At 46.6% G+C, this 27,771-nt stretch overlaps 1 protein-coding gene across 3 annotated transcripts in view; it reads left to right on the top strand.

The window, feature by feature from the left end:
• The window catches only part of GPSM2 (G protein signaling modulator 2), a 287,348-nt gene that overhangs the window by 70,869 nt on the left and 188,708 nt on the right, over positions 1 to 27,771 (top strand). For 2 of the 3 annotated variants that reach the window (XM_063940157.1, XM_063940156.1), the window contains exon 3: positions 14,384 to 14,650. The exons of the other annotated variant lie outside the window; for it this stretch is intronic. In XM_063940157.1, the coding sequence (XP_063796227.1) occupies positions 14,589 to 14,650 (62 nt within the window). In that variant the 5' untranslated portion in view covers positions 14,384 to 14,588. The remainder of the gene's footprint in view (positions 1 to 14,383; positions 14,651 to 27,771) is intronic. 3 annotated transcript variants of the gene reach the window in all.

Here is a 27,771-nt window from a genome sequence, read left to right as displayed (position 1 = left end):
TAAGCCGAGTAAACGGGTAACAATGGGAGGAATCATTCTCTAGAATTGGAATAGCTAGGCATTTATTAAAAATGAAGGTCAGGTGCTTATCTGTAGATCAGTTGACTGCAAATTGCAACTTGTGGTTTGAGCAGTCTGCATATCCAAAAATGGTCCCTTAAGAGCTCCTGAGAATGATATCCAAGTTGTTATGTAGTGCATAATATGCTTATAACCTATCGCCTGTCACTGCATGTTCATGAGCTCAGTGGTACAAAGAGCTCAAACAATAGTCTAGTGATTTGTTGTGCAAGGTAATTGGTCAGATGAAGCATCTTTCACGTGTGGCCAATCTGAAAAACTCTACAGCTGTCAGGCTTGGCAAATTTTCTTGCATAGTTTTGGTACAGTCGTTCCTCTATAAGGCAAGGTTTGGCTCTACACACTTGGCTGACGGATCAGTCAATCCGCTGAATGGTCTATCGATTTGTAAGGTTTTTGCACAAACTGGTAAGTGTGCATGCACAACATAATCTACTGCCCAATATGTCTGGCAACAGATCTATTTCAATATGCCCGCCTACCAGTGACGACATGTTCAATATCTTCTGCGGCCTATCTTTCTTGCGGTCAGCGGGTCAGCCGTCCACATAGGCAGATACACCTATATATCTGCATGATATATCAGCTGTGCTGCAGGATCGACCTGATATGTCTATGAAATACATATTTCAAAGACATATCGACTGTAAACTCCTTCCAGTGTGCTAGCGATATCTTGATTGACTGAAAGAACGATATATCCCACAGTGGGCCTAATTTGGTTTTATGTACAAACTGATGATTTATGTACAAATCTGATGTATGGGGGTCTGCACACGAGCGAGACCCGTTCTGAGATATCGCAGACCCCTCCTTAGCTGCAACATGACTGACATGCTGCGGCATTTGGGGGCGAAACAGGATTGACAACCAGGTCCGTTTTGCAAGAAGCAGTAGTCCTCTTCGTAGTCCCACTTCCGCCATTCTGTTGGCATGCAGGGCCCAAGGTTTGTGCCATTGGACACAAACTTGCTGCAATCAACAGTCGTACCCCCCCCCCCCCCCTTTTCATTGTCTTCCTTTTTCCCCTTCATCCAATACACCACCAAACACCCCCCCCCCCCCAGTCCCCCCAGAAAATGTCTGTTTCTGAAAAATATAGTTAATTACACTTTGTCCTTTTCCTAAAAGCTGAAAAGGGTTCCTCGGGGTATGGGTGTGACAGAGAATCAAGGGCTCTACCCATCGGCCCCATTTAGAGATTTTAGGCCTCCAGCCTGATAGCAGACTAATAAGTGCCTGCACCTGGCTGACTGGAGTCAGAATGCCGAGCTACAGCTCAGAGATAGAGGAGACCTTGGGAACAAATCAAGTAAGTTAACGCCTGCAGAGCAGGGAGCAAAGAATAGAAAATACTGAGATGGGGAGGGTATACAGATAGGTAGGGACTAGCACAGTAATAAGAATAGAAAATACACAGTAATAATAGAAAATACTGAGATGGGGAGGGTATACAGATAGGTAGGGACTAGCACAGTAATAAGAATAGAAAATACACAGTAATTATAGAAAATACTGAAATGGGGAGGGTATACAGATAGGTAGGGACTAGCACAGTAATAAGAATAGAAAATACACAGTAATAATAGAAAATACTGAGATGGGGAGGGTATACAGATAGGTAGGGAGTAGCACAGTAATAAGAATAGAAAATACACAGTAATAATAGAAAATACTGAGATGGGGAGGGTATACAGATAGGTAGGGACTAGCACAGTAATAAGAATAGAAAATACACAGTAATAATAGAAAATACTGAAATGGGGAGGGTATACAGATAGGTAGGGACTAGCACAGTAATAGGTATACAGGTGGGGAGGGGGCCAATATAGAGAGACTCTCTCTCTTTCTCTCTCTCTCTCTTTCTCTCTCTCTCTCTCTCTCTCTCTCTCTCTTTCTCTCTCTCTCTCTCTCTCTCTCTCTCTCTTTCTCTCTTTCTCTCTCTCTCTCTCCATTTTTCTATCTTGGTTTTGTTTTTTTGTAATTGTACAAAGCCAGGGCCACTTGCTTGTGTTGCCCCCCAGGATGAGATTTGCTAGCCAGACCATGAATTTCACCCAGTTACACCCCTTCAGCTGCAGAGGGGAGTATGTCACTACTTTTTTTTTATTTTATTTTTTCTCTCTCCAGTTTTCCACTGGCAGAGAAAATAGAATGGAAAAACAACTTTCCATAGTAGTTGGCTTGGCACTTCTACACTGTGCCATAATCCTATTCATGTTTGTATTTAGTATCTCATCTATTATTTTGCTTTTATTTCTATTGTCAGTATTAAAGTAGTGTTGTCTGCAGTTTTAACTCTTAAAAATAATACTGGGCTGTATACATTTAAATATATGCCAAGTACTGACTGACCTATTCCCAACTATGCAGGAACTACTAGATCTTATTACATACTGGAGTGCTCAGCATTTTAGTTCTGAAATCTCTGAGCCAAAGGAAAATGGATGGGACACAACAGAAAGGAGTGTGGTATTTTAAATGCCAGTAAAATCTGTAATAGCTGGACACCAGGGGTGGATAGACAATTTAAGCATTATTTTAAGAGATACATTATTTCCATGTACTTTTTAAAATAACTTTATGCTCATACTTGTTAAAACATGCTTTTTTAAGTATATTTAAACTTTGCATTTGGATGATGTTCACTTTTGCTTTTACCTCCGTGTGTGTGTATCAAAATATATATGTGCAATTCAAATAGAGGAATTTTAGTACCTGGTACTTCACATAATAATTAGATACGCTGATACTTACTTTCTCCAGGCTTTGCTACCACTGTCAGATGTGACCACTAAGTCTTGGGCCACACATAGGTTTTGTGTGCACACGGATCCTGTTCTGCGGGATGCCACAAAACAGGATCCGGCCAGTGACGCATGGGATTTCAATAGAATACAATGCGGCACAACCGCAATGTGTGAACACATACATTGAAATGTATGTATTCAGATTAAAATCCCGCCGTCCTGTCATCCGGCCCAACCAGATCTGGCGGCGGTGGGACTGCTGCATATGTGTGGGCACCTGCATAGGGTGCTGAACGGGACCCGCTTGGCTGCGGTGTGTGGCCCTACCCTAAGTAGTGAAACTTAAGTAACATATTTGGTCGCTACCTCCATGCAGAACTATAGAGGTAAAGGCAGGCCAATTTTGTTTGACATTTGCAAACCACCACACCTCGGTTGCTTTTTTCAGAGCCATAACAAATACATTTCTCTGACGTCCTAAGTGGATGCTGGGACTCCGTAAGGACCATGGGGAATAGCGGCTCCGCAGGAGACTGGGCACAACTAAAAGAAAGCTTTAGACTAACTGGTGTGCACTGGCTCCTCCCACTATGACCCTCCTCCAGACTTCAGTTAGAATCTTGTGCCCGGCTGAGCTGGATGCACACTAGGGGCTCTCCTGAGCTCCTAGAAAGAAAGTATAATTTAGGTTTTTTATTTTACAGTGAGATCTGCTGGCAACAGACTCACTGCAGCGAGGGACTAAGGGGAGAAGAAGCGAACCTACCTAACTGGTGGTAGCTTGGGCTTCTTAGGCTACTGGACACCATTAGCTCCAGAGGGATCGACCACAGGACCCGACCTCGATGTTCGGTCCCGGAGCCGCGCCGCCGGCCCCCTTACAGAGCCAGAAGCAAGAAGTGTTCCGGAAAATCGGCGGCAGAAGACTTCTGTCTTCAACAAGGTAGCGCACAGCACTGCAGCTGTGCGCCATTGCTCCTCATGCACACCTCACACTCCGGTCACTAATGGGTGCAGGGCGCTGGGGGGGGGGGGCGCCCTGAGGGCAATATAAGACACCTTGGCTGGCAAATCTACACCATATATAGTCAGGAAGGCTATATAGGTGTAAAAATACCCCTGCCAGAATTCCAGAAAAAGCGGGAGAAGTCCGCCGGAAAAGGGGCGGGGCTATCTCCCTCAGCACACTGGCGCCATTTTTCCCTCACCGCTCCGCTGGAAGGACGCTCCCTGGCTCTCCCCTGCAGTGTCAAGCTACATAAGGGTAAAAAAGAGAGGAAGGGCACTAAATTTAGGCGCAGTATATATAATATAAGCAGCTATAAGGGAAAAACACTAATTTATAGTGGGATCCCTGTGTTATATAGCGCTCTGGTGTGTGCTGGCATACTCTCTCTCTGTCCCCCCAAAGGGCTTTGTGGGGTCCTGTCCTCTGTCAGAGCATTCCCTGTGTGTATGCGGTGTGTCGGTACGGCTGTGTCGACATGTTTGATGAGGAGGCTTATGTGAAGGCGGAGCAAATGGCGATAAATGTGATGTCACCCCCTGCGGGGTCGACACCTGAGTGGATGGTTCTGTGGAAGGAATTACGCGACCGTGTCGACTCCTTGCATAAAAGGTTTGACGACATACCAAATATGGGACAGCCGGCTTCTCAGCCTGGGCCTGCCCAGGCGTCTCAAAAGCCATCAGGGGCTCTAAAACGCCCGCTACCTCAGATGGCATACACAGATGTCGACACGGATACTGACTCCAGTGTCGACGACGATGAGACTAATGTATCTTCCAATAGGGCCACACGTTATATGATTGAGGCAATGAAAAATGTGTTGCATATTTCTGATGTTTCTGATGGACTCGGCAGTGGACAGGAGATGCAGATTCTAAAAGGCACATGGAAGTTTTGCCTTATAAGGGTGAGGAGTTGTTCGGGGATGGTCTCTCGGACCTCGTTTCCACTGCAACAGCTGGGAAGTCTACATTTTTACCCCATGTTCCCTCACAGCCAAAGAAAGCACCGTATTATCAGGTACAGTCCTTTCGGCCCAATAAGGGCAAGCGGGTTAAAGGCGCGTCCTTTCTGCCCAGAGGCAGAGGTAGAGGGAAAAAGCTGCAGCATACAGCCATTTCCCAGGAGCAAAAGTCCTCCCCCGCTTCCTCTAAGTCCACAGCATGACGCTGGGGCTCCACAGGCGGAGCCAGGTACGGTGGGGGCCCGTCTCAAAAATTTCAGCGATCAGTGGGCTCGCTCATGGGTGGATCCCTGGATCTTTCAAGTAGTATCTCAGGGGTACAAGCTGGAATTCGAGACGTCTCCCCCCCGCCGTTTCCTCAAATCTGCCTTGCCAACAACTCCCTCAGGCAGGGAGGCAGTGTTAGAGGCAATTCACAAGCTGTATTCCCAGCAGGTGATAGTAAAGGTGCCCCTACTTCAACAAGGACGGGGTTACTATTCCACAATGTTTGTGGTATCGAAACCGGATACATGGTATCACTGGACATCAAGGATGCTTACCTGCATGTCCCCATTTACCATCCTCACCAGGAGTACCTCAGATTTGTGGTACAGGATTGTCATTACTAATTCCAGACGTTGCCGTTTGGTCTATTCACGGCTCCGAGGGTATTTACCAAGGTAATGGCCGAAATGATGATACTCCTTCGAAAGAAGGGAGTTTTAATTATCCCGTACTTGGACGATCTCCTGATAAAGGCGAGGTCCAGGGAGCAGTTGTTGGTCGGGGTAGCACTATCTCGGGAGGTGCTACTACAGCACGGCTGGATTCTAAATATTCCAAAGTCGCAGCTGGTCCCTACGACACGTCTACTGTTCCTGGGGATGGTTCTGGACACAGAACAGAAAAAAGTGTTTCTCCCGGAGGAGAAGGCCAAGGAGCTGTCATCTCTAGTCAGAGGCCTCCTAAAACCAAAACAGGTGTCGGTGCATCACTGCACGCGGATCTTGGGAAAGATGGTGGCTTCCTACGAAGCAATTCCATTCGGCAGGTTCCATGCGAGAACCTTTCAGTGGGACCTGTTGGACAAGTGGTCAGGATCGCATCTTCAGATGCATCGTCTGATAACCCTGTCTCCGAGGACCAGGGTGTCTCTGCTGTGGTGGCTGCAAAGTGCTCATCTTCAAGAGGGCCGAAGATTCGGCATACAGGACTGGGTCCTGGTGACCACGGATGCCAGCCTTCGGGGCTGGGGGGCAGTCACACAGGGAAGAAACTTCCAAGGACTATGGTTGAGTCAGGAGACTTCCCTACACATAAATATTCTGGAACTGAGGGCCATTTACAATGCCCTAAGTCAGGCAAAACCCCTGCTTCAAAATCAGCCGGTACTGATCCAGTCAGACAACATCACGGCAGTCGCCCATGTAAACCGACAGGGCGGCACGAGAAGCAGGACGGCGATGGCAGAAGCCACAAGGATTCTCCGATGGGCGGAAAATCACGTGTTAGCACTGTCAGCAGTGTTCATTCCGGGAGTGGACAACTGGGAAGCAAACTTCCTCAGCAGGCACGACCTCCACCCGGGAGAGTGGGGACTTCATCCAGAAGTCTTCCAACTGATTGTAAACCGTTGGGAAAGGCCACAGGTGGACATGATGGCGTCCCGCCTAAACAAAAAGCTAGAAAGATATTGCGCCAGGTCAAGAGACCCGCAGGCGATAGCTGTGGACGCTCTAGTGACACCGTGGGTTTATGTGTTCCCTCCTCTTCCTCTCATACCAAAGGTACTGAGGATAATAAGGAGAAGAGGAGTAAGAACTATACTCATTGTTCCGGATTGGCCAAGAAGAGCTTGGTACCCGGAACTTCAAGAAATGATGTCAGAGGACCCATGGCCTCTGCCGCTCAGACAGGACCTGCTGCAGCAGGGGCCCTGTCTGTTCCAAGACTTACCGCGGCTGCGTTTGACGGCATGGCGGTTGAACACCGGATCCTGATGGAAAAGGGCATTCCGGAGGAAGTCATTCCTACGCTGATTAAAGCTAGGAAAGAAGTAACCGCAAACCATTATCACCGCATATGGCGAAAATATGTTGCGTGGTGTGAGGCCAGGAAGGCCCCAACGGAGGAATTTCAGCTGGGCCGTTTCCTGCACTTCCTACAGTCAGGGGTGACTATGGGCCTAAAATTGGGTTCCATTAAGGTCCAGATTTCGGCTCTATCGATTTTCTTCCAGAGAGAACTGGCTTCACTACCTGAAGTTCAAACTTTTGTTAAGGGAGTGCTGCATATTCAGCCCCCTTTTGTGCCTCCAGTGGCACCTTGGGATTCAACGTGGTGTTGGATTTCCTAAAGTCACATTGGTTTGGGCCACTTAAAACCGTGGAATTGAAGTATCTCACGTGGAAAGTGGTCATGTTGTTGGCCTTGGCTTCGGCCAGGTGTGTATCAGAATTGGCGGCTTTGTCATGTAAAAGCCCTTATCTGATTTTCCATATGGATAGGGCAGAATTGAGGACTCGTCCCCAATTTCTCCCTAAGGTGGTATCAGCCTTTCATCTGAACCAACCTATTGTGGTGCCTGCGGCTACTAAAGACTTGGAGGCTTCCAAGTTGTTGGACGTAGTCAGGGCCCTGAAAATTTATGTTTCCAGGACAGCGGGAGTCAGAAAGACTGACTCGCTATTTATCCTGTATGCGCCCAACAAGTTGGGTGCACCTGTTTCAAAGCAGACTATTGCTCGCTGGATCTGTAGTACGATTCAGCTTGCACATTTTGCGGCTGGACTGCCGCATCCTAAATCAGTGAAAGCCCATTCCACGAGGAAGGTGGGCTCTTCTTGGGCGGCTGCCCGAGGGGTCTCTGCTCTACAACTTTGCCGAGCAGCTACTTGGTCGGGGTCAAACACATTTGCTAAATTCTACAAGTTTGACACCCTGGCTGAGGAGGACCTAGAGTTTGCCCATTCGGTGCTGCAGAGTCATCCGCACTCTCCCGCCCGTTTGGGAGCTTTGGTATAATCCCCATGGTCCTTACTGAGTCCCAGCATCCACTTAGGACGTCAGAGAAAATAAGATTTTACTCACCGGTAAATCTATTTCTCGTAATCCGTAGTGGATGCTGGGCGCCCATCCCAAGTGCGGATTGTCTGCAATACTTGTATATAGTTATTGTTTAACTAAAGGGTTATTGTTGAGCCATCTGTTGAGAGGCTCAGTTATTGTCATACTGTTAACTGGGTATAATATCACGAGTTATACGGTGTGATTGGTGTGGCTGGTATGAGTCTTACCCGGGATTCAAAATCCTTTCCTTATTGTGTCAGCTCTTCCGGGCACAGGATTCTAACTGAAGTCTGGAGGAGGGTCATAGTGGGAGGAGCCAGTGCACACCAGGTAGTCCTAATTCTTTCTTAGCTGTGCCCAGTCTCCTGCGGAGCCGCTATTCCCCATGGTCCTTACGGAGTCCCCAGCATCCACTACGGACTACGAGAAATAGATTTACCGGTGAGTAAAATCTTATTTATTATTATTATGCCTCTGAGAACAGTAATATACAAAACTTAATTGGTTAATTACAGGTGCTTGCAAGGGGTTACATACGTTATCCCAGTGGCTGGGATACCGGCTGTCAATATCCTGATGGCGACATCCCGCCTAGCATGTATAGTGGCAGATGCTCAATTAGTTTAGTGATATCATTCAGGTGCTTGAAAGGGAGGGTTTTTCTAAGCAGGAAAAAAAAATCATTTTGTTTCGCCCAGCACCCTGTATAATAGCAGTAACCAGATTTAAATCCATAACCAGATTTAAATCCCATACAATATCTTAGAATTCAGAGATCTTGGTTACATATATCTGCGCAAATGTATATAAAAGTCCCCAAGCCGTGTCAAAGCCTCTCTGTATATATTGGGGGTCCCTAGCGCTATATCTAAATGCAGGGTGTGGCACCCCAAAAATCAGCATAAGCCAGACAGCCCAGGGCAGCTTACCAGTGAAAACACTATAATGTTAATAGATTAGTGTCAAGAAGCCGAAGCTATAGAGAAAGTGATACAAAAATGAGATGTAATTTAAATAAAAAATAATGTTAAAGAAATTAGTATGTGATAAGTGTTAATAGATTGTAAGGGTATGCCACACTGAAGCCATCCAGCTCAGCCAGTCCAGAGGCACCACATCCCACATCTCCTCCACAATCCCAATCTGGGTCTATAATTAACCAACAAGGAGCCACATGATAATGGCTCCCTGCTACAATATATCTAAGCTAAGAGCTACCTACCTTGGAGCAACCCCATAATGCTCTATATGGCATATCAGGACCTGCATCTCCTCCTAATGCAAGGCCCTTTCATACGTTATTCCAGCGGCTGGGGTGCCGGCTGTCAATATCCTGACAGCGACATCCTGCCTGCCAGAACGCTGGCAGCAGGGTGAGCACTAAGAGTCCCGATATGGGCTCGCTGCGCTTGCCACGCTGCGGCTTTGGTGGCCCTGATGCGCTTTCCACAGTGCTATTCCCACTCTAAGTGTTGTGGACACCCATGGTATCCTGAATGCCGGGATCCCGAAAGCCGGCATTTTAACTGCATCCCCTTGCAAGGGAGGGACTAATCTAAACAAGAAAAACACAGCATTACTGCAGCACGCTATAATACCGTGCTTCACGTCCAATCAGACGATATTGTATGCGGTGCTCTCCGTGTATTGAAGAACGGAAAAAGGTATCATTCCGTCATTTATTATATAGAATATGACCAATCTCACGGAGGGAATTTGGCCTGACCATCGCAACAATTGCCCGTCATCCTGATATGAACCCAGCCTTAGTTCTAGTTTAAGTTACTTAATATGTTTGTATGTGGTGTTTTTTCTTGCGTGTTGTGAGACTGACATTTGCAAGACTTTCTGTTCTGTTTGTTTGTAAAATCTCTGCAATACTTTTATGGACCTTTCTATAGATGGTAATGTATTACCTCTCTTTCATATATTGCTGCACCTGTGTATAATGCCCGCATGAACCCTGGGCTCATATATTGTGTGTAAATCTGGCTCTGGTACTAGCCAGTTCCTCCTGAGCCATTTACCTCCCCGCACGCCACTGTCTGGGTCAGAGCATCTCCAGAACGTAGGTCTTTGTGGTGGTCCAAGGAAGGACAACTGTTGAATCAGCAACAAGGTCATGGGCACCCAAGGCTAATTAATGCACTTGGGTTGTAAAGGCTACCCTGTCTGGTCCTATCCCACAGAAGAACTACTATAGCATAAAATTGGTGAAAAGTTAATGCTGGCTATGATAGAAAGGTGTCAGAACACACAGTGCATCACATCTTGCTGTAAATGGGTCTTTGTAGCCGCAAAGCAGTGTCAGTGTGCCCATGATGACCTCTGTCCACTGTCAAAAGCACATACAGTGGTTATGGGAGCGTCAACTGGACAGTGGAATAATGGAAGAAGGTGGCTTGGTCTGATGGGTCACATTTTCTTTTGCATTATGTGGATGGCTGGGTGCACATGCATCGTGTATCTGGGAAAGAGATAGTATTAGGATGCATTATGAGAAGAAGGCAAGCCAACAGAGGCAATGTTTACCTGGGAAACCTTTGGTCCTGGCATTGATGTGAATGTTCCTTTGACACGTACCACCTACCTAAACATTGTTGCAGAGCAAGGGCATCCCTTTAGGGCAACCGTATTCCCTCATAGTAGTTTCCTCTTTCAGCAGGATAATGTGCCTTGCCTCACTGCAAAACTTGTTCAGGAATGGTTTGAGGAACATGACAAAGACTTCATGGTGTTGACTTGGTCTCCAAATTCCCCAGATACCAATCTGATCGAGCATCTGCGGGATGTGCTTGAAAGAAATGTCTGAGCCATGGAGGCCCCACCTCACAATTTACAGGCCTTAAAGGATCTTCTACTAACATCAGATACCATAGGACACCTTCAGAGATCTTGTGGAGGTCATGCCTCAATAGGCCAGAGCTGTTTTGGTGGCACAAGTTGACCTGCACAAGATTAGGCAGTGTTATTGGTTGGTATTTATTTGGGCGCGCGGCTTGATTTTGTTTGTTTTTCTTGAGCACCTTCAGAGCAGGTTTAATGTTTCCTTAAATCCTTATTTTAAGGAAAAATTGTCGACATGCTCTGGCACCCTTTGGACAATCTCCCAGACCACCCCAATCCCCCCCACCCCCTCCCCATGACTATTTAAGCAAGTGCAAGTTACCAGTTAGCTTAATTACTCACCTTCTGCAGTGCAGTCTTCCATCTTTTCTCCTGCATAGTACACCACTTCCATGGACTAGCCGGGCACAGGACAGGTACTACCCATAACCCTACACCCACAGCCCCCACACACTGCTGCTCACAGTGCAGCTGCTCCCTGCACATACTGTACTATACTACTGCTCCCCTGCATCCCGTTGTCACACACACTACCCTACGCTACACAGCGTGCAGCTGTTGACTCCTGCGTGATTTTTCCTGCAAAATACACCGTTCCCCCACACCAAATTATTTTGGGATACCACGGGTATCGGGAATGCACATACCTGCAGTAATCCAAAATTGGTCGCAAGGTCCTCATAATTCTTTTGCAGACAATGGGAAATTAGATGTGAATGGGTGTTGCTGCCTCTCCCCAATAGCTTCCCATTTATTCAGTGTTGCATCCAAAGTAAGAAAGTAAGTGAACTTTTGTTCTTTATATTAATTTCTTCAACTCCACCCAAAACTAAAGTTGTACTTTTGGGTTATCGTTTAACATATTTAGGGGGTTATTCAGTAATGATTTCAGATTTTGCTAAAAAGAAGAATCTACAATCCTTTCTATCGCATACTGGGGGCCGCCCATAATGCTGAATGGCCTGACCAGCGGCTGCGCCCGCAATTTAATCGTGGTCGCAGCAACTGTGGACGATATCCTGCAGCAACAGATAGGCTGCTTATGCAGGCAGTCACCTGCCATTTTTCCCATCGTCCGCCCCGCCCCCGTTTTCCTTGTGCCTCCCCCCGCAACAGTCCATCGCCACCCCGCAAACGTTAATCAGGCAGAGGCGTTCACACCAATTGTGAACCGATCACATTCGACGACCGCTCATGCGCAAGATGGACAGTGCGCACTGGCGCAACTGACGGGGTATTTGACGCCACATTGCTTAGCGATGCGACCTGAATAACCCTCTTAGTCATGTTTGTAATTGTACCTCTTTATACATCTATATATTTGAGTGGTTATTTTTATAATTTGGAAGTACAGGGAAAAAAATCCATCTCTATATTATTGTTCAGTGTGAAATGGTTGAGTTTTAGCAATTATGCAGAAAATGTGTTGAAGAATAGACAGATGGCAATAACTGACTAATAAAACAGATGTCAGAACATGACAAAGAATTCGATACAGTCACACACTGTTTTCTTGTGTTTTGTGTACTTTAATGTAGAATTTAAAGAGTTACAGCTTTATATACTCATAAATGAACCCCGTATCAGACAATCGCCGGAACCTATTATAATGGGTTATAAGCCTTGTATATGCAATGTTCAGCACCCTTGTGTCCTGCGTCTTCAATGAGGACTTTAAAGTTCAAAGGTTGACTCAGAATACTCCATATGGGCTGTTTAATATATTTGTAAACAGTAATGTTATTCCCCTTCATCTTCTCTTCTTTAGTTTAAATCTTTTTTTTTTTTATATTCTTTCATCATAACGTGGAATCATTTGTTAATGATTTACTAAATAGCAATTTTTAAGACGTTATTGTCAACTTCTATTTAATGAACCATAAAATATTGCTTACGCCTGGGCCAAAATTATGATCTTTGTCACCTGGGGCAAGACAGTAATTTGCTGCAATTTTCAGATTACGCTACACTGAAGTAATGCCTGTTATAGCACATTATACCACACAGTAGTACACTTTATATATGTTACGCTACACAGTAGTAATGCACCTTATACACATAATGCTACACGGTAGTAGTGCCCTTTATATACATAATGCCACACTGTAATGTCTTTACACATTATGCCACACAGTAGTGCCCTTATACACATTATGCCACACATTAGTGGTGCCCTTAAACACACATTGTCACACATTAGTAGTTCCCTAAAACATTGTGCCACATAGTAGTGCCATTAAACACTGCCACACATTAATAGTACAGACTACTCTTTGCCACACTTTTGGAGAGTTGGTCAGTGTCCAATTAGGTGAGGGCAAGGAGGCACTACCAAGAGGATGCAGCTAGATAGCTACCCTGCACTCCAGGCAATAGTAAGGTAGGGGGAAGGACCTGTGCTGTAGGCTTGCGGTGCAGGGAGAAAGGAGTTTGCACCCCTGTACAGTTCAGGGGATATTGGAGGCTCAGGACACAGCAGTACTGGCACAGCAGATGTCACCCACGTAAATAGCAGCCCAGCTCACCTCACTAGCAGGTCTCAGGGGAGACAGGACTGAGCAGAAAGAAGGCACTGCAGGTAATCCAGTCGGGGTAGCAGGGAGTCGCATAGCAGCACACTGAAGATGCAGTTGAGATCCACGCTGACAGCTGGAGTGCCACACCACACCACACACCTTCCAGGGGACACATAGGGCTGAGGCAAACACAGCAGGCAGCGCAACACTTAGTCCGCACGAACAGCATACACCATTAGGCAGATAAGCCACAGTCCCCTACCCTCCTGATTCAATCACGTGGGTCTCCACAGCACTAAAAGGGGGACGTGGACTGGCCCGCAGCTCCAACAATCGTCATTGCAACCGAAGGAGTGATGCCTAGACTGTATTGGCTCTCTCTCAAATTATGCGCCCGGGACAGTTTACCTCCTGAATCTAGTATTGTTTGACTTTGTATTGTTCCTCTCTTGCTTTATCCTCCACGTGTTGTTGCTTGGTAAAGCGATGAGGAAGCGGAACCCCACATCTCTGATAAGGCTTGGGTTGTGTGAATGGTACACCGACCTCTGTTATAAGCTGAACTGCAAATACAGTAAATGATGAGTACGTTAAAGTGCATGTTTATTATGTCTATTACCTTGTATATACAATAAAATATTAAATAATTATTATCATGAAAATTATATCCTAAGCAATATTTGTTTAAATAAATGCTTGCGTTAACAGTGCTTATGCAAATCGTCGTTTTATGGCAAAATCACAGATTTATCATATTTTTGTGAAGTGCAAATTCTCAGATGACCCATATTCTGTGATCTCTGCTCCCCTTAAGTGTCAGTAATCTGCTTGCATGATGCTGGCCTCTTGCTTGTGTGCGTTATATGACATCGTTAATTATATAATCCAATGCTAAGGTGATTCCAAACAACTCTGGTGCAATCTGACACCTCTATAAAACTTGGCCAGCAAACCTACCTTCACAGCGAATGATTCTCTATTATTTCCCAGAATCCTGCTTGCTTTAGTCACCATAGCTACACTGCGACACATGTCTCTCTAAGTCATTGACTGCTCAGTCAGCATAGATCACTTTGCTTTTTCCACTCTGTAAGGGCTGCTTTGGGCTGCTGATTGGAAAACAAAAGTGGAACCTCAAGCAAAGCATCTTGTGTTCCCTCTACAGAATGGCAGCTGACTGGATCTGCAAAGTGTTCAAGAACCAGAAAACTCTCTGAGCAATGGTTTACACCTAAGTAAATGAAGATTTTGAAGCATTAAAGGAAATAACTATCCACTTTGCTTTGGATATTTTCCTCCGTCATAGAGAAAAAAATATATTTTATAGCAGGTTTAGTTTCCTATTTTAATGGTTTTGAGAATGCATCGCGATGGAGGGGACTGAAGTGTTAATAAGCATGCGAGAGGATCCTAGTTTTCATGTACGCTACAGGTAAGACATTTGCCATTTTTACAGCTTAGTTGCTGCTAGAGTGTGTACAGGAGTTACAGTCCTGGAATTTTTGACAATATACTATTTTTTTTTTTTTTTTTTATATATCCCCATCATTCATATCTTTCAAATGCTGGTGGAACTACTTTGCTAATAAGTTACATAATTTGTAAATTTTAAGACTTTTTTTCTGATTTTGTTTTTACTTTTTTGTATTTACTTATAATTGCAAATATATTTTTGTTGTAGCTTTTTTATTATTAAAAATATTTTTTTTATTATGTGACGCTGTTAACATGAAACCTGTTACAAAACATTTTGCTGATGTTGATCTAACAATAAATGGAATTAGACAGCTACATTTTTGAATAGTAGGTTACTTTTTTTGTTCAAGAAAAAATTGATTTATTAAACATTTAAAATATAATTTTTATATCTATCCTTGGGTATAATTCAGCATTTATGATGCTTGCCAATTAATCATTTGTATTTGTCTAGCTGTTACATACAATGTAATAATAATAATAATAATTGCATTAGTGAAGTGTAAGGAGTAGTTTAGAACATAAATACAATTATTTCATCCATGAAATAATAGGGTGTGGTTCGTTTTATCAACAGTATCTAGGTCGACAATGTTTAGGTCGACCACTATAGGTCGACAGTCACTAGGTCGACATGGATGGAAGGTCGACAGGGTTTCTAGGTCGACAGGTCTAAAGGTCGACATGAGGAATTTTTTTTTTTGTGTGTGTCGTTTTCTTCGTAGAGTGACCGGGATCCCAAATTAGTGCACCGCGTCCCCTCGCATGGCTCGCTTCGCTCGCCATGCTTCGCTCGGCACACTTTACCGTTCCAATCGTAGTCCACGTGGATCGTTAAGTATGAAAAAAAATAAATAATAATTAAATTTGAAAAACTCATGTCGACCTTTAGACCTGTCGACCTAGCACATGTCGACCTAGAAACCCTGTCTACCTTCAATCCATGTCGACCTGGTGACTGTCGACCTATAGTGGTCGACCTAGACATTGTCGACCTAGACATTGTCGACCTAGACACTGTCGATCTTCAGACCGGATCCCGAAATAATAATGTACTGATTATCTTGTTTAAGCACCCATCAACACTAACAGATAACCTGATGTTTCATAAAGTACAGGGTGCCTTTGATTAAAGTTCCCACTTTTCCTAGCACTCTACAGCAAAAACTAATGTATTGGAATTTCGCCATATTTTCAGTACGTCTTAGTGAGGCCATGGAAAGGAAATTCACGGCTAAAATCTTTGCCAATATTTGCCTGTGGGGGAATCTCAAAGATCTGGTCTATCTGACAACATAGCAACTTTGGCAGATAAAAGAAAGCATATCATGTCACATGCTAAACATTTCCAGCGAGACCTAGTGTTCAACAGTTGAACATGCTATTCTGAGATTCCAGATAGTAGCAGAAAATGGGGGTCAACATACTGAACATGTTTTGAACTGTGACGTTCGGTCAGGTAAGGCAGAGCCTCTACTGTCATACTCTAGTATATGTCAGAGTTTTGACTAAATATTCTATGAAAAATACAAATAAGATTTTATAAATATATAGGAAACTGTTAATACATAATAAACATTTTTTCTCTGACGTCCTAGTGGATGCTGGGGACTCCGTCAGGACCATGGGGATTAGCGGCTCCGCAGGAGACAGGGCACAAAAATAAAGCTTTAGGATCAGGTGGTGTGCACTGGCTCCTCCCCCTATGACCCTCCTCCAAGCCTCAGTTAGGTTTTTGTGCTCGTCCGAGCAGGGTGCAATCTAGGTGGCTCTCCTAAAGAGCTGCTTAGAAAAAGTTTTTAGGTTTTTTATTTTACAGTGAGTCCTGCTGGCAACAGGCTCACTGCAACGAGGGACTTAGGGGAGAAGAAGTGAACTCACCTGCGTGCAGGATGGATTGGCTTCTTAGGCTACTGGACACCATTAGCTCCAGAGGGATCGAACACAGGCCCAGCCATGGAGTCCGGTCCCGGAGCCGCGCCGCCGACCCCCTTGCAGATGCCGAAAAGCGAAGAGGTCCAGAAACCGGCGGCAGAAGACTTTTCAGTCTTCATGAGGTAGCGCACAGCACTGCAGCTGTGCGCCATTGTTGTCACACACTTCACACCAGCGGTCACGGAGGGTGCAGGGCGCTGCAGGGGGCGCCCTGGGCAGCAATGAGAATACCTTATTCTGGCTAAAAAATACATCACATATAGCCCCTGGGGCTATATGGATGTATTTAACCCCTGCCAGGTCTCTCAAACTCCGGAGAAGAGCCCACCGAAATAGGGGGCGGGGCCTATCTCCTCAGCACACAGCGCCATTTTCTCTATCGTCCTAGTGGATGCTGGGGTTCCTGAAAGGACCATGGGGAATAGCGGCTCCGCAGGAGACAGGGCACAAAAAGTAAAGCTTTAGGATCAGGTGGTGTGCACTGGCTCCTCCCCCTATGACCCTCCTCCAAGCCTCAGTTAGATTTTTGTACCCGGCCGAGAAGGGTGCAATCTAGGTGGCTCTCCTAAAGAGTTGCTTAGAAAAGTTTAGCTTAGGTTTTTTATTTTACAGTGAGTCCTGCTGGCAACAGGATCACTGCAACGAGGGACTTAGGGGAGAAGAAGTGAACTCACCTGCGTGCAGGATGGATTGGCTTCTTTGGCTACTGGACATTAGCTCCAGAGGGACGATCACAGGTACAGCCTGGATGGTCACCGGAGCCTCGCCGCCGGCCCCCTTGCAGATGCTGAAACGAGAAGAAGGTCCAGAATCGGCGGCAGAAGACTCCTCAGTCTTCTTAAGGTAGCGCACAGCACTGCAGCTGTGCGCCATTTCCTCTCGGCACACTTCACACGGCAGTCACTGAGGGTGCAGGGCGCTGGGAGGGGGGCGCCCTGGGAGGCAAATGTAAACCTATTTTTGGCAAAAAATACCTCACATATAGCCTCCGGGGGCTATATGGAGATATTTAACCCCTGCCATAATCCGTTAAAGAGCGGGAGACGAGGCCGCCGAAAAAGGGGCGGGGCCTATCTCCTCAGCACACAGCGCCATTTTCCCTCACAGAAAGGCTGGAGGGAAGGCTCCCAGGCTCTCCCCTGCACTGCACTACAGAAACAGGGTTAAAACAGAGGGGGGGCACTAATTTGGCGTAAGAAATATATAAAAAAGATGCTATAAGGGAAAACACTTATATAAGGTTGTCCCTATATAATTATAGCGTTTTTGGTGTGTGCTGGCAAACTCTCCCTCTGTCTCTCCAAAGGGCTAGTGGGTCCTGTCCTCTATCAGAGCATTCCCTGTGTGTGTGCTGTGTGTCGGTACGTGTGTGTCGACATGTATGAGGACGATGTTGGTGAGGAGGCGGAGCAATTGCCTGTAATGGTGATGTCACTCTCTAGGGAGTCGACACCGGAATGGATGGCTTATTTAGGGAATTACGTGATAATGTCAACACGCTGCAAGGTCGGTTGACGACATGAGACGACCGACAAACAATTAGTACCGGTCCAGACGTCTCAAAAACACCGTCAGGGGTTTTAAAACGCCCGTTTACTTTAGTCGGTCGACACAGACACGGACACTGAATCCAGTGTCGACGGTGAATAAACAAACGTATTCCTTATTAGGGCCACACGTTAAGGGCAATGAAGGAGGTGTTACATATTTCTGATACTACAAGTACCACAAAAGAGGGTATTATGTGGGATGTGAAAAAACTACCGTAGTTTTTCCTGAATCAGATAAATTAAATGAAGTGTGTGATGATGCGTGGGTTCCCCCCGATAGAAAATTATTGGCGGTATACCCTTTCCCGCCAGATGTTAGGGCGCGTTGGGAAACACCCCTTAGGGTGGATAAGGCGCTCACACGCTTATCAAAACAAGTGGCGGTACCGTCTATAGATAGGGCCGTCCTCAAGGAGCCAGCTGACAGGAGGCTGGAAAATATCATAAAAAGTATATACACACATACTGGTGTTATACTGCGACCAACGATCGCCTCAGCCTGGATGTGCAGAGCTGGGGTGGCTTGTTCGGATTCCCTGACTAAAAATATTGATACCCTTGACAGGGACAGTATTTTATTGACTATAGAGCATTTAAAGGATGCATTTCTATATATGCGAGATGCACAGAGGATATTTGCGCACTGGCATCAAGAGTAAGTGCGATGTCCATATCTGCCAGAAGATGTTTATGGACACGACAGTGGTCAGGTGATGCAGATTCCAAACGGCACAAAGGTGTATTGCCGTATAAAGGAAGAGGAGTTATTTGGGGTCGGTCCATCGGACCTGGTGGCCAAGGCAACTGCTGGAAAATCCACCGTTTTTACCCTAAGTCACATCTCTGCAGAAAAAGACACCGTCTTTTCAGCCTCAGTCCTTTCGTCCCTATAAGAGTCATATCTGCCCAGGGATAGAGGAAAGGGAAGAAGACTGCAGCAGGCAGCCCATTCCCAGGAACAGAAGCGTTCCACCGCTTCTGACAAGCTCTCAGCATGACGCTGAGACCGTACAGGACCCCTGGATCCTACAAGTAGTATCCCAGGGGTACAGATTGGAATGTCGAGACGTTTCCCCTTCGCAGGCTCCTGAAGTCTGCTTTACCAAGGTCTCCCTCCGACAAGGAGGCAGTATGGGAAACAATTCACAAGCTGTATTCCCAGCAGGTGATAATTAAATTACCCCTCCTACAACAAGAAAAGGGGTATTATTCCACACTATATTGTGGTACTGAAGCCAGAAGGCTAGGTGAGACCTATTCTAAATCTAAAAAAATTTGAACACTTACAAAGGTTCAAATCAAGATGGAGTCACTCAGAGCAGTGATAACGAACCAGGAAGAAGGGGACTATATGGTGTCCCGAGACATCAGGGATGCTTACCTCCATGTCCCAAAATTGCCCTTATTACTAAGGGTACCTCAGGTTCGTGGTACAGAACTGTCACTATCAGTTTCAGACGCTGCCGTTTGGATTGTCCACGGCACCCCGGGTCTTTACCAAGGTAATGGCCGAAATGATGATTCTTCTTCGAAGAAAAGGCGTCTTAATTATCCCTTACTTGGACGATCTCCTGATAAGGGCAAAGTCCAGGGAACAGTTGGAGGTCGGAGTAGCACTATCTCGGATACTGCTACAACAGCACGGGTGGATTCTAAATATTCCAAAATCGCAGCTGATCCCGACGACAAGTCTCCTGTGCTTAGGGATGATTCTGGACACAGTCCAGAAAAAGGTGTTTCTCTCGGAAGAGAAAGCCAGGGAGTTATCCGAGCTAGTCAGGAACCTCCTAAAATCAGTGCATCATTGCACAAGGGCCATGGTAAAAATGGTGACTTCCTACGAAGCAATTCCATTCGGCAGATTTCACGCAAGAACTTTTCAGTGGGATCTGCTGGACAAATGGTCCGGATCGCATCTTCAGATGCATCAGCGGATAACCCTATATCCAAGGACAAGGGTGTCTCTCCTGTGGTGGTTACAGAGTGCTCATCTTCTAGAGGGCCGCAGATTCGGCATTCAGGATTGGATGCTGGTGACCACAGAGGCCAGCCCAAGAGGCTGGGGAGCAGTCACACAAAGAAAAAAATTTCCAGGGAGTGTGATCAAGTCTGGAGACTTTTCTCCACATAAATATACTGGAGCTAAGGCTAAATTTATAATGCTCTAAGCTTAGCAAGACCTCTGCTTCAAGGTCAGCCGGTATTGATCCAGTGGGAAAAACATCACGGCAGTCGCCCACGTAAATAGACAGGGCGGCACAAGAAGCAGGAGGGCAATGGCAAAAACTGCAAGGACTTTTCGCTGGGCGGAAAATCATGTGATAGCACTGTCAGCAGTGTTTCATTCCGGGAATGGAAACTGGGAAGCAGACTTCCTCAGCAGGCACGACCTCCACCCGGCAGAGTGGAAACTTCATCGGGAAGTTTTCCACATGATTGTAAACCGTTGGGAAATACCAAAGGTGGACATGATGGCGTCCCGTCTGAACAAAAAACGGGACAGGTATTGCGCCAGGTTAAGAGACCCTCAGGCAATAGCTGTGGACGTTCTGGTAACACCGTGGGTGTACCAGTCGTTGTATGTGTTCCATCCTCTGCTTATCATACCTAAGGTACTGAGAATTATAAGACGTAGAGGAGTAAGAACTATACTCATGGCTCCGGATTGGCCAAGAAGGACTTGGTACCCGGAACTTCAAGAGATGCTCACAGAGGACTTATGGCCTCTGCCGCTAAGAAGGGACTTGTTTCAGCAAGTACCATGTCTGTTCCAAGACTTACCGCAGCTGCGTTTGACGGCATGGCGGTGGAACGCCGGATCCTAAGGGAAAAAGGCATTCCGGAAGAGGTCATTCCTACCCTGGTCAAAGCCAGAAAGGAGGTGACCGCACAACATTATCACCACATGTGGAAAAAATATGTTGCGTGGTGCGAGACCAGAAAGGCCCCACGAAGAAATTTCAACTCGGCCGATTCCTACATTTCCTGCAAACAGGAGTGTCTATGGGCCTCAAATTGGGGTCCATTAAGGTTCAAATTTCGGCCCTGTCGATTTTCTTCCAGAAAGAATTGGCTTCAGTTCCTGAAGTCCAGAAGTTTGTCAAGGGAGTATTGCATATACAACCCCTTTTGTGCCTCCAGTGGCACTGTGGGATCTCAACGTAGTTCTGGGATTCCTCAAATCACATTGGTTTAAAACCAGTCAAATCTGTGGTTTTGAAGCATCTCACATGAAAAGTGACCATGCTCTTGGCCCTGGCCTGGACCAGGCGAGTGTCAAATTGGTGGTTTTTTTTTTTCTCAAAAAAGCCCATATCTGTTTGTCCATTTGGACAGGGCAGAGCTGCGGACTCGTCCCCAGTTCTCTCCCTAAGGTGGTGTCAGTGTTTCACCTGAACCAGCTTATTGTGGTGCCTTGCACCTACTAGGGACTTGGAGGACTCCAAGTTGCTAGATGTTGTCAGGGCCCTGAAAATATAGGTTCCAGGACGGCTGGAGTCAGGAAAACTGACTTGCTGTTATCCTGTATGCACCCAACAATCTGGGTGCTCTTGCTTCTAAACAGACTATTGCTAGTTGAATGGGTAATACAATTCAGCTTGCACATTCTGTGGCAGGCCTGCCACAGCCAAAATCTGTAAATGCCCATTCCACAAGGAAGGTGGGCTCATCTTGGGCGGCTGCCCGAGGGGTCTCGGCTTTACAACTTTGCCGAGCGGCTATTTAGTCAGGGGCAAACACGTTTGTAAAATCCTACAAATTTGATACCCTGGCTAAGGAGGACCTGGAGTTCTCTCATTCGGTGCTGCAGAGTCATCCGCACTCTCCCGCCCGTTTGGGAGCTTTGGTATAATCCCCATGGTCCTTTCAGGAACCCCAGCATCCACTAGGACGATAGAGAAAATAAGAATTTACTTACCGATAATTCTATTTCTCGGAGTCCGTAGTGGATGCTGGGCGCCCATCCCAAGTGCGGATTATCTGCAATACTTGTACATAGTTACAAAAATCGGGTTATTATTGTTGTGAGCCATCTTTTCAGAGGCTCCGCTGTTATCATACTGTTAACTGGGTTCAGATCACAGGTTGTACAGTGTGATTGGTGTGGCTGGTAGGAGTCTTACCCGAGATTCAAAATCCTTCCTTATTGTGTACGCTCGTCCGGGCACAGTATCCTAACTGAGGCTTGGAGGAGGGTCATAGGGGGAGGAGCCAGTGCACACCACCTGATCCTAAAGCTTTACTTTTTGTGCCCTGTCTCCTGCGGAGCCGCTATTCCCCATGGTCCTTTCAGGAACCCCAGCATCCACTACGGACTCCGAGAAATAGAATTATCGGTAAGTAAATTCTTATTTTCCTGCTCAGCTCCGCTGCGAGGAAGGCTCCCAGGACTCTCCCCTGCACTGCACTACAGAAACAGGGTAAAACAGAGAGGGGGGGGCACTTTTTTTGGCGTTTTTGATATATATTAAGCTGCTATAAGGGAGACAACACTTCTATAGGGTTGTTCCTATATATTTATAGCGCTTGGGTGTGTGCTGGCAAACTCTCCCTCTGTCTCCCCAAAGGGCTAGTGGGGTCCTGTCTTCGATAAGAGCATTCCCTGTGTGTCTGCTGTGTGTCGGTACGTGTGTGTCGACATGTATGAGGACGATGTTGGTGTGGAGGCGGAGCAATTGCCGGTAATGGTGATGTCACCCCCTAGGGAGTCGACACCGGAATGGATGGTTTTGTTTATGGAATTACGCGATAATGTCAGCACATTACAAAAATCAGTTGACGACATGAGACGGCCGGAAAACCAGTTAATACCTGTACAGGCGTCTCAGACACCGTCAGGGGCTGTAAAACGCCCTTTACCTCAGTCGGTCGACACAGACCCAGACACGGACACCGAATCTAGTGTCGACGGTGAAGAAACAAACGTATTTTCCAGTAGGGCCACACGTTATATGATCACGGCAATGAAGGAGGCTTTGCATATCTCTGATACTGCATGTACCACAAAAAGGGGTATTATGTGGGGTCTGAAAAAACTACCTGTAGTTTTTCCTGAATCAGACGAATTGAATGAAGTGTGTGATGAAGCGTGGGTTAACCCCGATAGAAAAATGCTAATTTCAAAGAAGTTATTGGCATTATATCCTTTCCCGCCAGAGGTTAGGGCGCGCTGGGAAACACCCCCTAGGGTGGATAAGGCGCTCACACGCTTATCAAAACAAGTGGCGTTACCGTCTCCTGAAACGGCCGCCCTCAAGGATCCAGCGGATAGGAGGCTGGAAACTACCCTGAAAAGTATATACACTCATACTGGTGTTATACTACGACCAGCCATCGCCTCTGCATGGATGTGCAGTGCTGGGGTGGTTTGGTCGGATTCCCTGACTGAAAATATTGATACCATAGATAGGGACAGTATTTTATTGACTTTAGAGCAATTAAAGGATGCTTTTCTTTATATGCGAGATGCTCAGAGGGATATTTGCACTCTGGCATCGAGAGTAAGTGCGATGTCCATATCTGCCAGAAGAAGTTTATGGACGCGACAATGGTCAGGTGATGCGGATTCCAAACGGCATATGGAAGTATTGCCGTATAAGGGGGAGGAATTATTTGGGGTCGGTCTATCGGATTTGGTGGCCACGGCAACAGCCGGGAAATCCACCTTTTTACCTCAGGTCCCCTCCCAACAGAAAAAGACACAGTCTTTTCAGCCGCAGTCCTTTCGTTCCTATAGGAACAAGCGGGCGAAAGGACAGTCATATTTGCCCCGAGGCAAAGGAAAGGGTAAGAGAGTGCACCAAGCAGCTTCTTCCCAAGAGCAGAAGCCTTCCCCGGCTTCTGCAAAGCCCTCAGCATGACGTTGGGGCTTTACAAGCGGACTCAGGGGCGGTGGGGGGTCGACTCAAGAATTTCAGCGCACAGTGGGCTCACTCACAGGTGGACCCCTGGATCCTGCAGATAGTATCTCAGGGTTACAGGTTGGAATTCGAGAAGTCTCCCCCTCGCCGGTTCCTAAAGTCTGCTCTGCCAACGTCTTCCTCAGACAGGGCGACGGTATTGGAAGCCATTCACAAGCTGTATTCTCAGCAGGTGATAGTCAAGGTACCCCTCCTACAACAGGGAAAGGGGTATTATTCCACACTATTTGTGGTACCGAAGCCGGACGGCTCGGTAAGACCTATTCTAAATCTGAAATCTTTGAACCTGTACATACAAAAATTCAAGTTCAAGATGGAGTCACTCAGAGCAGTGATAGCGAATCTGGAAGAAGGGGACTTTATGGTGTCCCTGGACATCAAGGATGCTTACCTGCATGTCCCAATTTGCCCTTCGCATCAAGGGTACCTCAGGTTCGTGGTGCAAAACTGTCATTATCAGTTTCAGACGCTGCAGTTTGGATTGTCCACGGCACCTCGGGTCTTTACCAAGGTAATGGCCGAAATGATGTTTCTTCTGCGAAGAAAAGGCGTATTAATTATCCCTTACTTGGACGATCTCCTGATAAGGGCAAGGTCCAGAGAACAGCTGGAGGACGTAGTAGCACTAACCCAAGTAGTGCTGCAACAGCACGGGTGGATTCTGAATTTTCCAAAATCTCAATTGACCCCGACGACACGTCTGCTGTTCCTGGGAATGATTCTGGACACGGTTCAGAAAAAGGTGTTTCTTCCGGAGGAGAAAGCCAGGGAGTTATCCGAACTTGTCAGGAACCTCCTAAAACCAGGGAAAGTGTCTGTGCATCAATGCACAAGAGTCCTGGGAAAGATGGTGGCTTCTTACGAAGCGATTCCATTCGGCAGATTCCACGCACGAACTTTTCAGTGGGATCTGCTGGACAAATGGTCCGGATCGCATCTGCAGATGCATCAGCGGATAACCTTATCGCCACGGACAAGGGTGTCTCTTCTGTGGTGGTTGCAGAGTGCTCATCTGTTAGAGGGCCGCAGATTCGGCATACAGGACTGGGTCCTGGTGACCACGGATGCCAGTCTGAGAGGCTGGGGAGCGGTCACACAGGGAAGAAACTTCCAGGGAGTGTGGTCAAGCCTGGAGATGTCTCTTCACATAAATATACTGGAGCTAAGAGCGATTTACAATGCTCTAAGCCTGGCAAAACCCCTGCTTCAGGGTCAGCCGGTGTTGATCCAGTCGGACAACATCACGGCAGTCGCCCACGTAAACAGACAGGGCGGCACAAGAAGCAGGAGAGCAATGGCAGAAGCTGCAAGGATTCTTCGCTGGGCGGAAGATCATGTGATAGCACTGTCAGCAGTGTTCATTCCGGGAGTGGACAACTGGGAAGCAGACTTCCTCAGCAGACACGATCTACTCCCGGGAGAGTGGGGACTTCATCCAGAAGTCTTCCACATGATTGTGAACCGTTGGGAAAAACCAAAGGTGGACATGATGGCGTCTCGCCTCAACAAAAAACTGGACAGGTATTGCGCCAGGTCAAGAGACCCTCAGGCAATAGCTGTGGACGCTCTGGTAACACCGTGGGTGTTCCAGTCAGTGTATGTGTTTCCTCCTCTGCCTCTCATACCAAAAGTACTGAGAATTATACGGCAAAGGGGAGTAAGAACGATACTCGTGGCTCCGGATTGGCCAAGAAGAACTTGGTACCCGGAACTTCAGGAGATGCTCACGGAAGATCCGTGGCCTCTACCTCTAAGACGGGACCTGCTTCAGCAGGGACCGTGTCTATTCCAAGACTTACCGCGGCTGCGTTTGACGGCATGGCGGTTGAACGCCGAATTCTAAGGGAAAAAGGCATTCCGGAAGAGGTCATTCCTACACTGGTAAAAGCCAGGAAGGAGGTGACTGCACAACATTATCACCGCATTTGGAGAAAATATGTTGCGTGGTGTGAGGCCAGGAAGGCCCCCACGGAGGAATTTCAATTGGGTCGATTCCTACATTTCCTGCAAACAGGATTGTCTATGGGCCTCAAATTGGGGTCCATTAAGGTTCAAATTTCGGCCCTGTCGATTTTCTTCCAAAAAGAATTGGCTTCAGTTCCTGAAGTCCAGACTTTTGTAAAAGGAGTACTACATATACAGCCCCGGTTGTACCCCCAGTGGCTCCGTGGGACCTTAATGTAGTTTTGGATTTTCTCAAATCCCATTGGTTTGAGCCACTCAAATCGGCGGATTTGAAATATCTCACATGGAAAGTTACCATGCTACTGGCCCTGGCTTCAGCCAGGAGAGTGTCAGAATTGGCGGCTTTATCGTATAAAAGCCCATATCTGATTTTCCATTCGGACAGGGCAGAACTGCGGACGCGTCCTCATTTTCTGCCTAAGGTGGTGTCAGCGTTTCACCTGAACCAGCCTATTGTGGTGCCTGCGGCTACTAGTGATTTGGAGGATTCCAAGTTGCTGGACCTTGTCAGGGCATTGAAAATATATATTTCAAGGACGGCTGGAGTCAGAAAATCTGACTCGCTGTTTATCCTGTATGCACCCAACAAGCTGGGTGCTCCTGCTTCTAAGCAGACGATTGCTCGTTGGATTTGTAGCACAATTCAACTTGCACATTCTGTGGCAGGCCTGCCACAGCCTAAATCTGTCAAGGCCCATTCCACAAGGAAGGTGGGCTCATCCTGGGCGGCTGCCCGAGGGGTCTCGGCATTACAACTCTGCCGAGCAGCTACGTGGTCGGGGGAGAACACGTTTGTAAAATTCTACAAATTTGATACCCTGGCTAAAGAGGACCTGGAGTTCTCTCATTCGGTGCTGCAGAGTCATCCGCACTCTCCCGCCCGTTTGGGAGCTTTGGTATAATCCCCATGGTCCTGACGGAGTCCCCAGCATCCACTAGGACGTCAGAGAAAATAAGATTTTACTTACCGATAAATCTATTTCTCGTAGTCCGTAGTGGATGCTGGGCGCCCATCCCAAGTGCGGATTGTCTGCAATACTTGTACATAGTTATTGTTACAAAAAAATCGGGTTGTTATTGTTGTGAGCAGTCTGTTCAGAGGCTCCTACGTTTGTCATACTGTTAACTGGGTTCAGATCACAAGTTGTACGGTGTGATTGGTGTGGCTGGTATGAGTCTTACCCGGGATTCAAAATCCTTCCTTATTGTGTACGCTCGTCCGGGCACAGTATCCTAACTGAGGCTTGGAGGAGGGTCATAGGGGGAGGAGCCAGTGCACACCACCTGATCCTAAAGCTTTATTTTTGTGCCCTGTCTCCTGCGGAGCCGCTAATCCCCATGGTCCTGACGGAGTCCCCAGCATCCACTACGGACTACGAGAAATAGATTTATCTGTAAGTAAAATCTTATTTTTTTATAGTCCAAACCCTGGACTATGCTGGACTATGGCAAGTGAGGCTCTGCCTCCCCTGCCTACCTTGTCCACACATCTCTGATCAAAACTCGTCACATTTCCAGCAGTATATACTGCTGCACTTTTGTATAATGCCAACATGAACCATAGTTTCCTTCCCATTCTCATTAAGACGTACTGAAAATTTGGAGGCTATCCGATAAGTAGTTTTTGTTGCGCATTGCTTTGAATAAATGAACTTTAATTCTAGACAACCTATGAGTTTTCTTTCTGCAGTTTGTTTTTAACGGAT

The sequence above is a fragment of the Pseudophryne corroboree genome, chromosome 9 (assembly GCF_028390025.1).
Source record: "Pseudophryne corroboree isolate aPseCor3 chromosome 9, aPseCor3.hap2, whole genome shotgun sequence".
NCBI classification, from domain to species: Eukaryota; Metazoa; Chordata; class Amphibia; order Anura; family Myobatrachidae; genus Pseudophryne; species Pseudophryne corroboree.
This window is presented reverse-complemented; position numbering and strand designations above follow the sequence as displayed.